The sequence below is a fragment of the Gobio gobio genome (genome assembly GCF_949357685.1).
Source record: "Gobio gobio genome assembly, chromosome: 25".
In the NCBI taxonomy this organism is placed as follows: domain Eukaryota; kingdom Metazoa; phylum Chordata; class Actinopteri; order Cypriniformes; family Gobionidae; genus Gobio; species Gobio gobio.
This window is the reverse complement of record NC_137121.1, coordinates 24,782,290-24,800,768: the sequence shown is the minus strand read 5'-3', so window position 1 is coordinate 24,800,768 and position 18,479 is coordinate 24,782,290. Positions and strand designations below refer to the sequence as shown.

The 18,479-nt window shown below is 38.4% G+C and overlaps 1 protein-coding gene across 1 annotated transcript in view; it reads right to left on the bottom strand.

The window, feature by feature from the left end:
* Positions 1-1,728: 1,728 nt before the first annotated feature.
* The window catches only part of tln2b (talin 2b), a gene marked incomplete at its 5' end in the record, with an annotated part of 116,179 nt that continues 99,428 nt past the window's right edge, over positions 1,729-18,479 (bottom strand). The window contains 6 exons of the mRNA XM_079810250.1: positions 1,729-4,433; positions 9,429-9,554; positions 9,763-9,945; positions 10,037-10,099; positions 11,895-12,020; positions 17,613-17,737. Coding sequence (XP_079666376.1) covers positions 4,305-4,433; positions 9,429-9,554; positions 9,763-9,945; positions 10,037-10,099; positions 11,895-12,020; positions 17,613-17,737 — 752 coding nt within the window. The 3' untranslated portion in view covers positions 1,729-4,304. The remainder of the gene's footprint in view (positions 4,434-9,428; positions 9,555-9,762; positions 9,946-10,036; positions 10,100-11,894; positions 12,021-17,612; positions 17,738-18,479) is intronic.

The window sequence follows — 18,479 nt, the reverse complement described above, 5'->3', positions numbered from 1 at the left end:
TGTAGATTCCTCACAGGATTACTTGTTTTTCGCATCCAAGCTATCTTCTTTTTTTGACTGTACTTTGTATGAATAAGAAGACGCAAGTGTTTTTTGCTAGTTTCAGCTCGACGCAGTTATCATTCTCACGTCCAGCGCCACATCGTTTAAATAGCAAATGCACTTGCGCCCATCTGTTCACCCATGGGCGTGCTGGTCTGAAAACGAGGTGTGTTCAGGTGCATTGTTGGCGCGTTGATATTTTGAGGCGACTGAAAACGACTGCGCCATTGACCAACAAAAACCTGGTCTAAAGTCAATAGCGCAGTATTTTTTGTTTTATTTAAAGGGCGTGTTAGTAATATGCGCCTATAGGCGGGTACACAACGTGCGTACACTCTGCTTATTACACACACAGGGATGCGCAGCAGCACGCAAACATTTTTAAATATTAAAAATAAAAGGATTCCTTTCTGGAGAAGCGTTCAGTCTTTCCGCTCGCAAATTCCGCCAGGTAAATAATGAATCCGCCATGGTGTAAGCACAACTGGCTTTTAAAGGGAATGGGAGATGAGACTCTGATTGGTTTATTGCACGCTACGCCCAAAACACACCCATGACTCATTAAGAAAATAGGGACAACCCTTTTAGACCATGCGCCTGGCCCCGCCGACCATTTTTTCCATCCTTAAACTAGCAAAAGTGGATTCGGACATGCCATGCGCTTCAGACCATGCGCTCAGATCGTTAAAATAGGGCTTGTTGTGACATAAATTTTGGGGTTCCCACAGGCGGCTACAATATTAATCTCCTCCATTTTCTTCTCTTCACTGATTGGCTTGCGTGACAACGCATCATGCTAATTTCCTGCTCGTGTTGATTCTTTTTTGAAAGATGCGATTGAAGAGAATATCACCTGTTCGCACAAATTTGCGTCCATTAACGACTTGGCATTGACTTTGTATGTAATCTACTCGCTAAAATAATTAACCCTTTGGGGTTCTTCATTTATGGGTCACACTCAGGACCTTTGGGTCAAAAATGACCCGGAGGGTGGGATTAAGATAAAAAAGATTTGAGTAAAATCAATGAAATATATTTTTGTTCAATAATATTTTTTCTTTTCTTTTTTGGTGTTTTGAGATAATTTTAGGATTTATAATTAATATTTATGCACAATTATAACCCATTTATTCCCATTGAATATAATAAAAAATGTATATATATATATATATATATATATATATATATATATATATATATATATATATATATATATATATATATATATATATATATATATATAAAAATTTATTAAAGCTTTTTTTTATTAAATTTCATTTTAGAGTCAAGCCTAGGCCTCATGAAAGCAATTTTTTAAATGAGATCAGTGACATCCGGTGGACACATTGAGCATTTTTATCACGCAATAGCACATTTTTACCACTATAGTGGATCTTGCGTTTTATAAAAAAAACTGTTAAAAAACGTAGCTTCATCGGAATGGTCCGAAACTTGGTGACTTTATTGGTACTTGGTATATGAACACCCCAAAAAATTGGGGACAGGATTTGAAAAGTCTAAGTGGTCATAAAAAAAAAGTCACACTCAGGACCTTCAGGTCAAAAATGACCCCCATAGGAAATGAATGGGAAATTAGTTTTTTTGTGCATACAATCTACAAATCATCTCTAAAACATCAAAGGGAATTGTGTTTTTTGTGGGTGTGTGAGTTTTTTTGTCTGTTTTGCACTCTTGATGATGAGTCCTTTTTTTCTGCATCCTGGCTGATTTGTAGATTGTATGCACAAAAAAACACTGCATTTTCATATTTTTTGCCAATTTCCCATTAATTTCCTATGGGGGTCATTTTTGACCCGAAAGTCCTTAGTGTGGCAATTTTTTTATGACCACTTAGACTTTTTTTGGGTGTTCATATACCAAGTACCGATAAAGTCACCAAGTTTCGGACCATTCCGATGAAGCTACAATTTTTATTTAAAAAAAAAAGGGTCAGAAATGACCGAAGAGATGACCATTAAGCTGTTGCCGTGGGTACATTTTTTTCCACGGGTTGATTTCCCCCCTGTATGTACGATTTCGGCGCTCCAACAGCCTCAAAACACCCCCCTGACGTACAAACTCAATGCAGAATTCAGCCGCCCGACGGAAAAAGTTGCATTGGGCTGTTTTTGGATTACTTTCATTACACAAACCTGGCTCGAGTTCCAATTTCCTGTGGAGTTTAGCTCCAACCTTGATCAAACTAACCTGCCTGTAGCTGTCTAGTAATCCCGAAGACCTTTATTAGCTTGTTCAGGTGTGTTTTATTAGGGTTGGAACTAAACTTTGCAGGAAAATGGATCTCGAGGGCCAGTTGCCCCGTCACAGTGATTTTGCCAAGTAAGACATGTTTCTGGATCTTTTGTTGATCCTGGAACAACATTCCTGTCCAAAAACATAGTCCTATTCCTACCCCTACCCATAACTTATCCCTAAAATCAGAGGGAATTGATAGGTGAATAACTGACGTAGAAGTACATAACCCTGGTTGTAAGCCTAAACTTGACATAAACTATAAACTTGTCACTCAAATCTGATTGGTTCATTGGAATGTTTGATCCAGAATAAAAAAAAATGTTGAGGAACATGTTGCGGTCTTGAATTTTTAAGTACAATCAGCTTGGATGTTTAAGTCATTTCAACTTAAATTACATTACATTGAAAATGGCTCAACTTATTTTGATGAGTTAAAGCATTGTAAAAACATATGTTGTCATAACTTATTGATCATATCATTTTTTGCTGTGTTGGTGAGTTGCCCACCCCTGCTCTGGAGCCAGGTTATGTTCGGAATGAATTGCGTATATACTTGAATATACTTCATTGTATACAATATACTTTAAATAGTATGTTAAATATTGTGCAGTATGTAAACAGTGGTGAGTTATATTGTTGATACATGACCTCATTATTATGCACATTTAGATAACTGTGTCCAGTTATTCTTTCAAATTTGTACCCAATTTCATGTAAAAAAAAAATTGCAGTATTTCCGCAATATATAAAATATGCAGTATGCCATTTCAAATTCAGCCAAAATTAAGACTGGTATTACTTTTTGTTCATTCATTACACTGGAAATAAAAAGAAACACATTGCATTGTGGGATATAGTGTTCTACACGTTTCCATAATGCACATTTCGGTAAATAGTAGGTCATCCGGTTGTTCCCATGCAGAAAGTATGCATCCTGCAGAAATAGTATGAGTTGTATTCTATTCCGAACATAGCTATTGTGTTTTGCTAAAACTCGTTCCTGTCCACCTGACCTAAGGTGCGTTCATGCCATGTCGGAATTACCGTAATTACGAGATTCCGACTTCAGCGTTCAAGTCCTCGTAGAACTCAGAATTTTCAGAGGTTTTTGGTTTTGATAGTGAATAGCAAGAACATCACGGGTTGTCATCTCGTAATTACGGCAATTACGACATGACGTGAATACGTTTCGACGTACAGAGGAATCATGGGAAATGTAGTCATAAGATCTGGGCTACTGTATGAAGAGAGGATTGAATTAAACCATTAGCATGAATTTTTTAAAGAGTTGAACGACATGATACTTCCTTATTTTGATCAACTCAGTTGAGCCCCCAACTAGACTATAAAGTTCTGCTATCAATAAATAACACCGGTACATTCTTTCCTTATAACAACTACATATAATTCATAACCTTACTAACATAGTACATTTCTAGAGTGGTATATGAATAAATTGAGCAGTGCATTCTAGAGGCGTTTGAAGCTTATTGTCGCATGTGAGTCAGAACTCAAGTAATGAAAGCTTATGGTCTGACATCATACTTCATAGGTGCAAAGTAAATTTTGTCTGGTTTCAGATTTTAATAGTTTCACATTGTTTGCATTATAAAACGTGATGTACTGACATTGTGTAGGATTAGTTATTGAGATTCTTATGGTAAATTATCGCCAAGCAGTGGGATACAATTGATACGTAAAACACAGTCACACGCACGCACACGCTCAAACAAACCTCTAACAAGTGCTTTAAACCTTAATACATGACTAAAAAACAAGAACAGAAAATATTAGCCCTATGTAAGAGGAAATGCGTTTATACCCCAACATACAGCCGATCAGTGGCGCTAGTCCCATGTGAACCAATCACATTTAACTTCAACAAATCACCTGACAGTTACACAACCAATGACGTGTGACATCTCTACCCCTCCATGTAAGGAGCAGCCAATCATCCGTAACAATCATGATCCGATGAATATCACGTCCAGTCAGACGAGAAGTGTTCAGCTCTGGTCTTCTCGCAGTTCGCTGGGCAGAAACTTGTATTGCTGCTGTCGGATGTGGGCGAGTTTCTTCCGGGCTTCCTCTAACTCCCTCTCTTTTCTTAGCATCTCCTCCTGTGCTGCAATGATCTGGAAATAATGCAAAACAATCACTCGCTGAATGGGCATCATTCAGAACAAAGTTCTGTGTAAATCTTTCCTGAAGCAATTCTTGTGTGAATTGTTGCACTGCAACATCATTTACAAACAATGTACATAAAATTCCTTCTGCTCACTCAATCAGGGCTTGACACTGGCTTTTCCAAAGTATTTCATTTTCACAGGCTACAATTTTGACATGGATACCATGGGGGAAAACTGCCATATAGATATCTTTAATATTATCTCATAATTTGGCAGCAGGTATGTTAGGCTTCTGTCACTTTAAGACCTGACGCACGGATCCATTATACTGTTACACATGCGTTTTCTTTCTCAACTGTTTACTTTCACTTAAAACATAACTGACTGCGTTTACGTGAACACTCGCCAAGACTGCCATTTTGACATTATTTTGTGTGTATTTGACTGTTTAAGTGCAATAACCAGTGAAAAAGAACTAAATTTAGTACTGAGAGGCGGCTTTATGTGTACGCACATTGAGTGTGAGGACAAAATTTGCGGGAATTTGTCAAATTATGTGCAATATGTACAATCCCACAGCGAAATTCAAGCCCTGTAACAATATTCATCCGGAGGAAATGAAATGAGCGAGTGAGAGGATGCGGGTTTGTGTGTAACTCTCTGTCGGAGAGATGAGAGAGAGAAAGCGCAGCTGGTATTGTGTATCTATTCTGCTGAGAAGTAGTATTGGAAGCTTTTCAGTGTCGATATGTATCGAAAAATCTATATTTTTTACAACCCTACATTGCACTTAGTTTATTATTTCAGATGCCTTTTTAAAAGGACTACAATTTAAAAATGTATGTATTATATACAAAATTCAACCCGCAAAAAGTGGCTATAGGAGTGACTGCGTATCCAGGTTGGCAGGTGTTAATGTCAAGCCCTGATTATAAGTAATTACAAAGAATTTATTCAGATTCTTTCTGCTCATGTTTCAAGAATGAATTTGATATGAATGCAACTAAATGTGACCGCTTACAGACTAGAATTAAAGAGGGTTACACTTTTAAGGTGTCTGTGTTACAGTGTAATTATACATATAAGTACTGAGTAATATTAATTAACTACAAGCACAATTATAGTAATTTACTATAGTAAATACATGTAACGTGTAACAAAGACACTAAATAAAGTGTTACCGAATGGCTTTATGAACGATAACGGATGAATGAATACGACATGACTGCAACAATAGCTTCACAAATGATTTACACAGAAATTTATGCTTGTGTTTCATGAATGCAACAATTTATGCAAGAATGGTTTTATGTAACGTAAGATTACCATGAATTCCTTCTGGTCATGTTTCATGAATCAATGTGACATGACTGCAAAAATGTACGCAAAAATGGTTTACCCAAATTCTTTAGGCTTGTTTTACAGGAATGCGACATTGGCAGATGAATACAGTTTACAGAAGGATCAATTACAAAAATGAATTTTGCTCGTTTCATCCTAGAATGCGATATAAATGCAACAAATTACTCTAAGAATAGTTTTACGAATGATGCATTACCATATGCATTTTTCTGGTTGCGTTTCAAGCACAAATCAGGACTGCAGATCATTGTGACAATTTAAGAATGGTTTATACCAATTTGAATGCATTTGAACTCTTTGCCCGTCATTGAAGGAAATGTCCGGCTTTCCTTGTTTTCACTGTTATATGGTAGGGGGCGCTATTACACATCTTCTGAAGGAGTACTAAATCTCCTGATCAAAACACAGACGAAGAAGATGCAGAAACAAGCGATAGCATATGCATATCAGGGCTCGACAATAAGCCTGATAACGTGCTTATCCTTCGGACAAGTAAATCTGTCATTCACTTGTCCGAGTAAAAATGTGCTTGTCCGAAAATTTTATTTTATTACTTTTTGTGCGCGTGTGTGTGTGTGTGTAATTTATTCTGAAGCAATATTCTCACCAGTGTTCAATCAGCTTTGACATACTTTAAATCTGCATATTTGTGAGATTTTTACCTTTTATAAAGGGCATTTTTCCCTAATCTTATTAAATATAGGCTATGCTTCAGCTTTAATTTTATTTTCTTAAATTTGATCAATAAATTAAACTAGATTAAGACACTATAGGGCTGTTACCAATTAAATTAAATAACTTATACTGGAAAATTACAACTGCATTAAATAATGTTATGAGATTGTTGTAAATATTTTTTGAATATACAAATAAGAAAAGTTGGAAAGAATGTTTAAACAAGAAACTAAACTGCCAATAGCTGGCGGCAGGTGACCGTCTTAATGAGCGAGTCATTGAGTCAATTCGTTCACACGGCTGATTCATTCAAGAATTAGGTGGTTGAATATTTGATTCAACCGATTCATTCAAAACGCTGAATCATTCAGTAATACACAATGTTGCTGTGAGATGCGTTATGGTTCTGCTGTGTGGAACTATTTTCGCTGCTGAAACAGAACAAAAACAGTAAATATTACATCTAAAATGTAAGTGACTTGATGTTAATTAATTGTTTATGGAGTTCTGTCATTTGAAATCAGTGTCACATTTTCAATCGTGGTGGTATTCAGGAAAAAAGCACTCTTGCTTGTGTGGTGTTGCTTAACTGTATCATATGTTATAAATATAAAAACTACACATTTTGAATTTTTACCGCAGTATATTAACTGAGTTTCTCTGTTTGAGTGGCGCTGATTTGTTTTGATTTCTCCTCGAAAGGCTGCTCGAGTGTCAACAGCGCAAGCTTATCGTCAATACATTATATATTATTATCTATTAACTATCGATCGCCACATACACTAAATTAATGCAGGAACATTCTTGCATTTTGGTGATTCCCTAGATTTTTTTTTTGTTTTTGACGTTTTAATCAGACTACTTGTCCGGTCGGGCAAGTAAAAATATCTTTCCCTTCAAAAAATCCACTTGTCCCGGACAAGCTGATGTGGGATTACAAATTTAAGAAAGTACATTGCATTTAGCATTTAAGGTAAAAATTATGATATCAGATGAATTAGTCTGCTATGCAAATCTTCCAGACCTGTTTTACTGATTTCAGAGGCACTAGCAAGAGTCTCCTTTCCTGCCAGACCTGTTTTCTCTATTGTGTTTTAAATGAGTCCGATCACTGAGATTCCACCTTTCGGAGCCCAGACGTTGCCCCTTTTGTCTTTAATGGCTCTGGGATGGCTCTTGGAATTGGAGTTCCTGGCCAGTATCAGCATGCGAATAGTTATGCTGATTCAATGGGACTGGTAGGGATTTCATAGTAGGGTGTGTCCTTTACCTACACAACATATGCATTCCTTTGTTTGAATGTCTCCTCCCCTGCTGTATAATCCCTCCCCCTGAAATGTAGGTAAATTGCATTATTTTGTACTGTTAAATCAGACTGTTTTCGGACGACCTGCAGCACAGAGAGTTTTCATTAAAAGAATAACTTCTGTTTGATCCCGAAGTCTCCTGGTCTTCATCTTCTGAGTTTCCTACACTTTAGAAGATAAAAGTTCACAATAGATGGTGCCGTGACCCGGATAGAGTTCACAACACTGACAAGCGTTTATGTCGAGCCCTGCATATGTAAAATAACTACGATCACCAACATTAAACGGCATATAAATCAAAACTGCCTAATGTTACTGAATGAAATGTCGACCCAGGACGAGCTATAGGACTGTGCAAGCATTAAGGGTGTTCGACTCGATCTACTCCATCTGTGTTTGATCATGGTTCTGAATCCAATCCGGATGTAGTCTTTGACAAAAACTAGATTTTCTCAGCTTTTTGCTCAATGTTCAATGAAACGTACCCACATTCAAGTGTTGATCAAAAAGCCATGAAACTTTTGCGCTTTGGGCAACTTTAAAAAAAAAATGCTGGCGGGGAAAGAGTTAAGTAAGAATGTTTAACACAAATTAATTCTATTAATTTCATGCATAAATGTAACATAAATGCACCAGCTTACATAAAATGTTTTTTTTTACCAACGATTACCACAAATTCTTTCTGCCCTCGTTTCATGCAAAAATGTATGTGACATGACTGCAAATCATTGTGCCAGTTTACGCAAGAATGGTTTATACAAATGTATTTTTCTTGTGTTGCATGAATGCGACAAATGCGGATGACAGCAAAAATAGTTTAACAAACAATGAGCACAGAATGCATCTTCATCTTCATGAATGATGGCCAATGTTTCAAATCTAAAAAACTGATCTCAAATCAGTCCTGTGGATACTTTTAAACCAGTTTTATTATGTGAAGCCAGCCAAATAGTTTGTGGCACAATGATACATAAATAACGCTTATATATATTAAAGCTGAAAGTGCCAGGGAATGTTTTTCCTTCCAGTTTTTCCTTCGGGATCTGTCTCAGTGATGGGGGGAAAAACGCTTCATATTCTTTAGTGGAACGTGTAATTTTAGCATCACTGTGCTGCAAAAATATGGGACTGGATCTGCAACAGGCATCCAGTTATTTTCGAAAAAGAGCAACATTTTTGTGGATTTAAGGAATGGCAGACGGATCAAGGCCTTCTGATGAGGGACTGACTGAGCTACTTTTTGTTGTGCTGGCAATGACTCCTGGGTTCATATGAACACTCAAGCCATCCACTCAACGGGATTTCTCAGATGTTCTGAATATTCCAGTGCCCTCTCAAGATGAAGACAAGACATGAAGGCATACTGGGAGGAAGGAAGCTCTGAATAGGCAGACACGCAGTCTTTAATTAATGTGCATCTGGCCTCGGATCAAACGTGAAAATAAGCTGTTTGCGGATACAGGGGCCCAGCTGTGGATGCCTGGTACAAACCCACAGCTTTCAAATCCCGCTAATGTCTTTGTAGATCCATAATGCAGTTCCAAATGTCAAATCTCTTTTTAATTGCGCCGCATCACTTCGGAAGTAAAGGGATATTCTGCTGGAGACAAACAGAGTCATGCTTGTTTCTCTTTGAGAAGATGGGAAGAAGTCTCACCTGAGCGATTCCTCCAACGAATTTCGTTTTAACCACGACACTGTTGTCTTCGGCTTTATCGAAGGCTGCTTTCTGCGCTGCCTTCACCAGGTTGTCAGACGCTCTCTTGACTGCGTTACCAGCAGCCTGTGCAAACACAATGTTTTTACTCAATAGACTACAACTTAGTAGGTTTTCCAAAACCATTAACTTTTAACCAAATGGTTTCAAGATGATTTTTAGTAGATGTAGTATTTCCCCTTACACAGATGTCTCTAAATTCCAACCCGCCACAAATACCTTTGTTTTTTTTATAGCTTAGATCTCATTTTTTTGGCATATAAGTGATCGTAACCTGTAATCTCCTCATGGCCTCTGAGTCCTGGTCGGCTTTGACTTTACAGGCCACCAGCAGCTGGGCGGTGGAAGCCGCCACCTGTTTGGCAGAGGAAATGAGCTTCTCCTCACTGGCGTGACCCTGGACTGAAGCATTAGCGGCCTCACACAGGTTACTGGTGGCGGCCGCAACCATCCGGGCCTACACGAGAGAAGGATGCATTTAGCTGATGCTTTTTTTCCTCAAAGCGACTAACATTTAATCTATTACAATGGTGATAATTTCAACTTACTGCTGATATTAGACCCTGGGACCACTGGCCGTCATCTACTGCATTGGCAGGGATGGAGCCCACCTGCATGAAATATCATAAAGATCAAAAAGGAGCAGCAATTTACATTTTTGAAGTTTTAGCAATTTTGCTTCATGCTTTTGTTATGGTCATTGTTTTATTTTTTTTAAATTATTTTTCACATTGTTGCAGCACCTCTCTTCAACTCAACCAGGCCACACACTTTTTTTTTTGTGTATGACTTGGGCGGGAATTATTTAAATGAGGAATATTGTGACGTGTTGTTCCCAAGACTATAACCTATAACTATAGGCGTTTCAGGTTATTCCAGCTTTGTTTGAATTAATGGGATAGTTCTCCCAAAAATGTCAAATATCCCATGATTTACTCACCCTCAAGCCATCCTAGGTGTATATGACTTTCTTCTTTCAGACGAATACAATCGATATGAGCTATTGAGCTATATTTAAAAAAATGTCCTGGCTCTTCCCAGCTTTATAATGGCAGTGAATGGCGGTCCTGATTTTGAAGCCCAAAAATGTGCATCCATCCATCATAAGAGTAATCCATACAACTCCAGGGGGTTAATAAAGGCCTTCTGAAGCGAAGCGATACGTATGTGAGAGAAAAATATCCATATTTAAAACGTTATAAACTAAAATAATTAGTTGTACACATCGATTTATGGAAAGAAAAGAGTCTGTCGAAAAAGTGAACGAAAGAGGGAACTCTGACCTGCCGCATGACGTATTGACGAACAGTGATGCCACTAACGCGTTACTCTAATCGGACTACTTTTTTCCAGTAACGAGTAATCTAATCTATTTCCACACCAGTAATCAGATTAAAGTAATTTATCCAAGTCACTGTGAGTTACTATTTTTGTCATTTTCCTTAAAAATATATATTTTTGCTTTCTTCTTGTGTCTCGGGGAGAGTATTTATGTTAAGTGAAGTCAAGAAAGAGTCTTTATTACATTTTTTAATAAAACATGTTTTTGTTTTTCAGGAAATATTTTTTCATTTCAGCTTAAAATGTCAGGAGATACATTGTTGACGTTACTGTTAAAAATGCACTTCCAATAAAGTGAGTGTTGGCAAAAATGGTTGTCATTTTTATGTTGAGGCGGCATGTTGTCGGCAACTGCTGAATGTAACTTGTAATCCAACTTAGTTACTTTTAAAATCAAGTAATCTGTAAAGTAACTAAGTTACTTTTTAAAGGAGTAATCAGTAATCAGATTACTTATTCAAAATAACTGTGGCAACACTGTTGACGAACGCTTAAGTGCAGAGGATAGAGCAAAACAAAACACCGGTCACGAAAGTCTAAAATTAGAATTTTTACAAAGAAATGTCGGAGGATTTCAATATAAGAGAAGAGGAGCTCGAGTTTGTTGCCAAGCCCTATTTGTTTGAACCGCGCGAGGCGTCAAAGATTATGCTACTCCTACATCATGTCAGGGGTTACTCTTTTGGCGCAAGTTGACGTTTTGGAAGCTAGTTATTTTAGTTTTAAATATGGATATTTTTGTTACACAAACACATCGCTTCATTTCAGAAGGCCTTTATTAACCCCCCGGAGTCGTACGGATTACTTTTGTGATGGATGGATGCACTTTTTGGACTTCATAATCAGGACCGCCATTATAAAGATTGGAAGAGCCAGGACATTTTTTTATATAACTCTGATTGTATTCGTCTGAAAGAAGGAAGTCATATACACCTAGGATGGATTGAGGGTGAGTAAATCATGGGATATTTGACATTTTTGGGTTAACTATCAATTTAACAAAAACAATGTAATCGTTTTTATTAACAATAACAACACTGAAAAGAGAACTCTAGATTTTAGTACCTTTCCCTGTGCTACGAGCTCTCTCTGAGCGGCCGAAGCAGATTTGACCAGAGCGCTGGTTGCTGCAGCAATGGATTTTGCTGCTTCCAGGATCTGCTCCTCAAAGTTCAGAGACTCATCGGCTTGCTGCAAAAATGAGAAAGGAAGAGATATAACAAACTGTGGATTGTCAATTTATTCATTGTAATGAATACTCTTAGCGCACTGCTGGTTGACATAGCTAGTCATAAAACCATTATATTAAAGTTATTTTTTATAAAAAAGAAATGCTTTCGCTATGCTAATAGATGGGCAAGAAGCAGAAGTGAAATTGTATTATATATTATTATATTATCCATTTTATACTATTATGCTTTGTTGATTCCAGAAAAGACTTAAAGGGATAGTTCACCCAAAAATGAAAATTCTGTCTTCATTTACTCACCCTCAAGTTGTTCCAAACCTGTATGAGTTTCTTTCTTCTGCTGAACCCAAAAGAAGATATTTAGAACAGAGAGAGCAACCATTGACTACCATAGTAGGGAAAAAAATTCTATGGCAGTCAATGGTTGCTCTATCTGCTTTGTTACAAACATTCTTCAAAATATCTTCTTTTGAAACTCATAAAGGTTTGGAACAACTTGAGGGTGAGTAAATGATGACAGATTTTTAATTTTTTGAGTGAACTATCCCTTTAAAGGATAAATCAAAGACCTTTGAGAGACAGGTTGACATACATTCCATTGTACTAACAAGGTAGCATGGGTTTGTTCAGAATAGCATACTACTAAACTAGTTGTAATACAATTCCAGGATGCAGTATGTACACTGTGCACAGAATGCTGATGTTCTGTATGCATGAAATGTGACACTGGCAATGTAAGGTTATGCTGAGAGCATTGCATTATGGGATACAGTAATCCATGTGTGTTTTGGTTCTATACAGCAACTTTAGGCTGCACATACTATGCACAATATACACCGATCAGGCATAACATTATTGTGTTGGTCCCCCTTTTGTTGCCAAAACAGCCCTGACACGTCAAGGCATGGACTCCACTAGACCCCTGAAGGTGTGCTGTGGTATCTGGAACCAAGATGTTAGAGGCAGATCCTTTAAGTCCTGTAAGTTGTGAGGTGGGGCCTCCATGGATCGGACTTGTTTGTTCAGCACATCCCACAGATGCTCGATTGGATTGAGATCTGAGGAATTGGGAGGCCAAGTCAACACCTCAAACTCGTTGTTGTGCTCCTCAAACCATTCCTGAACCATTTTTGCTTTGTGTCAGGCGCATTATCCTGTGAAAGAGGCCACAGCCACCAGGGAATACTGTTTCCATGAAAGGATGAACATGGTCTGCAACAATGCTTAGGTAGGTGGTACGTGTCAAAGGATGGCAGGACCCAAGGTTTCCCAGCAGAACATTGCCCAAAGCATCACACTGCCTCCGCCGGCTTGCCTTCTTCCCATAGGGCATCCTGGTGCCATGTGTTCCCCAGGTAAGCATTTTAACCTGCCTAATATATCCCGCCCACTAACAGGTGCTGTGATGAAGAGATAATCAGTGTTATTCACTTCACCTGTCATAATGTTATGCCTGATCGTTGTCATAATGCATACTGAAAAATAGCACAAGTATTATGGTAATATGCTATTTAGAACATACCCTTTATTTCCCTATGTTCTTAGTAGAATACTTGCTTTTTAAAAACAAAAAGTGAAACAGTTGGCATTACGCAATGATAAATGTTTCAAACAGTAGTATGCCAAAGTTGTCACATGACCTTAGTATGTGAAAATACAGTTACTTTGCACCCATTTGATTGTAAAGTCTGATAAGAAAAAATATTAGAGATGTTGAAAAACGTTGCAGGCATTACTTCGGGTACATTTATTAAACCAGAAATGAAAGGTTACATTAAATGCAATGTAGGATATAGTCCTCATTCAGTGTGCTCTTGTTATATACCGAACCTTTTATGAAAATCTGCTCATTCTTTGCATACTGCACACAGTTTACTACATACTGCATTAATAATATGGGTAGTACGGCAGTATGCTATTCCAAACATAGCCAAGGCGATGAAAGGGAGGAGGTGAGATGCACATTGGACAAAGTGATCTGAGGGTGACACCTTGTGGCACGGAGGTGACACTTCTTAGGTTCACTATGTTCAGAATCAACAGGAAGGAAACGGCACAATTCTAACGGACCTAAGACACACCCTTGCGTGCCACCATCGAAAATGTATCTGTCTGAAACCACAAAAACACACACACACTCACGTTCACGTTCATGAACGAGTCATAAACAGAACACACACAAGTCTGGAGACAGAGCAGGACACTGTAGGAATATGTTTGATATATAGTTGGACAGAATAACAACCTAATATATCAAACATATCAAACAGAGCCCTGCAGAAAGGCTTCCAGGTCTACCTCACCTCCAGAACATGGGGAAAGAGAGGAGAGGATAGAAGAGAACAAGGGAGCAGGGCATGCTGGGATAGCAGGGAAAAGACAAGGATGGATTGAAGAGGGAAGGTTAAATAGGGAAGTGAGGAATGAAGAAATATCAGGGGAAATGGTGAAGAAGGCTCCAGGGGCGAGAATAAACACCAGTGACACTGTATCCTGACGTATTGAATTTCAACCTGACTATAAAACTTAAAAAAACAACAACAACATGTAACAGTGAACAAGCACGCTCATGTGCCTTAAACCAGTTCAGAATGAGTCTCGATGCAGAGCTGTTACTGTGAGACAGAAATGTGGTTTATCAAAGTTTCCAAAGGGTAACGGAATGAAAAGACTCCGTCATCCTTCCTTCCAGAATCTATGAAGCTGATCTGACTAACACAGTGAGACTGAGAGTTAAAGAGCAGAGGGAGGGACAAACAAACAAATCGACAGAGAGAGAAAGACAGACAGACAGATAGAATGACAGACAGAAGGATAGATAGAATGATATATTGAACGGTAGCTAGATAGACTGACAGACAGGAATGACAGATAGAGCAAAGACAGATGATAGATAGATAGATAGATAGATAGATAGATAGATAGATAGATAGACAGACAGACAGACAGACAGACAGACAGATCGATACAGAGAGACAGACAGACAAATAGAATGACAGAATAATAAATGGCTAGATTGACAGACAGAATGATGCCACAGACAGACAGACAGACAGACAGACAGACAGACAGACAGACAGACAGACAGAGACAGGCAGACAGAGACAGGCAGACAGACAGAATGATACCACAAACAGACATAGATAGAGAGAGACAGACAAATACAGACAGACAGACAGAATGATACCACAGACAGACAGACAGATAGATACCATAGGCAGACAGAGACAGGCAGACTGACAGACAGAATGATGCCACAGACAGACAGAGAGACAAACAGAGACAGGCAGACAGAATGATACCACAAATAGACAGATAGATAGAGAGAGACAGACAGAGACAGGCAGACAGACAGAATGATACCACAAACAGACAGATAGATAGACAGACAGACAAATACAGACAGACAGACAGAATGATACCACAGACAGACAGATACCATAGGCAGACAGAGACAGGCAGAGAGACAGACAGAATGATACCACAGACAGACAGACAGACAGATACCATAGGCAGACAGAGACAGTCAGACAGAATTATACCACAGACAGATAGAGAAAGAGAGACAGAGAAGACAGGCAGGCAGACAGACAGCTAGCCAGAGATAAACAGACAGATAGAGAGAAACAGACAGACAGACAGACAGCCAGAGATAAACAGACAGACAGAATGATACCACAGACAGACAGATAGAGACAGGCAGACAGAAAGATAGAGACAGACAGAATGATACCATAGACAGACAGATAGAGACAGACAGACATAATGATACCATAGACAGACAGATAGAATGACAGAATGATAAATGGATAGATTGACAGACAGAATGATACCACAGACAGGCAGACAGATAGAGAGAGACAGACAAACACAGACAGACAGACAGACAGACAGACAGAATGATACCACAGACAGACAGACAGACAGACAGAATGATACCACAGACAGACAGACAGATAGAGAGAGACAGACAAACACAGACAGACAGACAGACAGACAGAATGATACCACAAACAGACAGATAGATAGAAAGAGACAGACAAATACAGACAGACAGACAGACAGACAGAATGATACCACAGACAGACAGACAGACACCATAGGCAGACAGAGACAGGCAGACAGACAGAATGACACCACAAACAGACAGATAGATAGAGAGAGACAGACAAATACAGACAGACAGACAGACTGATACCACAGAGAGACAGACAGATCCCATAGGCAGACAGAGACAGTCAGACAGACAGACAGAATGATACCACAGACAGACAGAATGATACCACAGACAGACAGATACCATAAACAGACAGTCAGAATGATACCACAGACAGACAGAATGATACCACAGACAGACAGACAGATACCATAAACAGACAGTCAGAATGATACCACAGACAGACAGATAGAGAGAGAGAGAGAGAGAGAGAGAGAGACAGGTAGACATATATAATCAGACTGAAAGATAGACAGACAGACAGACAAACAGAATGATACCACAGACAGACAGACAGACAGATAGAGACAGACAGACAGATAGAGACGGACAGATATAGACAGACAGATAGATAGAGACAGACAGATAGACAGACAGACAGACAGAGACAGACAGACAAGTATAGACAGACAGATAGAGACAGACAGAGAGACAGACAGATAGATAGACAGACAGACAGACAGACAGATAGAGACAGAATGATACGACAGACAGAAAAACAGATTGATAGACAGACAGAATTGACAAATAAACAACAATAAACAGACAGACAAATCTGTGGAGAAAGACAGGCATACAGATAGACAAGACGGATAGAATACCTGACAGACAGAAATAACCAGTTAGACAAACAGACCAACCAACATACAGACAGACAGACAGAAAGAATGGTAGATAGAACAACAGATAGATAGAATGATAATTAGAACAATATACAGGACGACAGAATGGTAGACAGACAGTTCTGTGGCAGCAAACGTGAGTTTGCTTTCTGATTTTGCTATAGACTCACTGACACAGCCAAGGAAGTCAAAGAGTTTCAGCTCTGAAAGGCAAAATGTGGATGAATGTTTTTCAGGTGAAAAGCATCACTGACAGCTGAGCTATAACACAGATGGATGGAACAATAAAAGAGCTTCAGGGAAAAACGTTTCTAAAAAGTGCTGAACTTCTTGGAGATGAGTTTCAGACTGACTAAAAGTTCAGCACGCTCTAAAAAGAAACTTCAAAATACTGAATAATTGAGATGCAAGATGGATTACAGGAAACCCCCAACAAACCAAAAGCCACATAGACGATCACTTTAGGTTCAGCGCTCACTAGACTTCAAAATATCAAATTGTTAATGTGCAAGACAAATATAACCACAAAAAACCCAAACAAAAAGCTACACAGATGTGTGCAACACACCACATCCTGAAGATCTGAGGTCCTAAAATTACAAAAAAAAAACATCACTTCCCCTGAATACAAAATAAGAATGAAACATTCCCACAGCCTTTGGTGGTACTGGTCTGATATAGTGTTGGGTGAGCTGATCACGGCATTGTGTGTGTGTGTGTGTGTGTTTGGATTTAGAAGACGGATGGAAGGATACCTTTGGTTTGGCTCTGGGCTTCAGCTGCTCCAGTTTCTTGGCCGCGGCCTCGATGGACGCCGCAGCACCCAGGAGCTCCGTCTCCGCTATCACCGTGGGGTCTTCTGGGTCCACCCACTCTGAACCTGAGAGGATGTATAAACAAAGTCAGCATGACCCTCATTTTCAATTCATATACCACATGTATAACATACACACATGGAAAGAGTGAACACATGATTTAAAAAATAAATAAAATCATGCGATGTGGATTTGAACCAATAACCTCCTGTATAGAAAAAGTAAATAAATAAATCACATGCCACCACAAGACCCTTTACAAAAATGTCCACAAGAACATTCAATCATTACTACAGTAGTCAGAAACCATTGATGAATATTCACTTCAAAATCAAAAGAAAGAAATTAAAATTTATATTTTGATGAAAAGAAATGAATTCTTCTATAAATGAAGCCCCCAAGTGTACAGTGTACAAGTCTCAAATAACAAAAAATAGGGATGCACAATATATCGGCCACCATATCAATATCGGCTTGTGTCTTTTAATGATGAGACTTGTTTTTGTAATCAGTCTATCAAAAATTATATACAAATTAAGATTTTTATTTATCGGCCAATATACCGGCTTTCAAATATAAGAATTATCGGATATCGGCCAAAATCTTTATATCGGTGCATCCCTAGCAAAAAATAAATAATTAGGGCTGTCAAATCGATTAATCGTGATTAATCGCATCCAAAATAAAAGTTTGTGTTTAAATAATGTGTGTGTTACTGTGTATAATTATTATGTATATATTTAGCATATATTGCATATTAACACAAATGTATAGTGAATCGAAAGTTATCCAGGGATTGTTTATGTG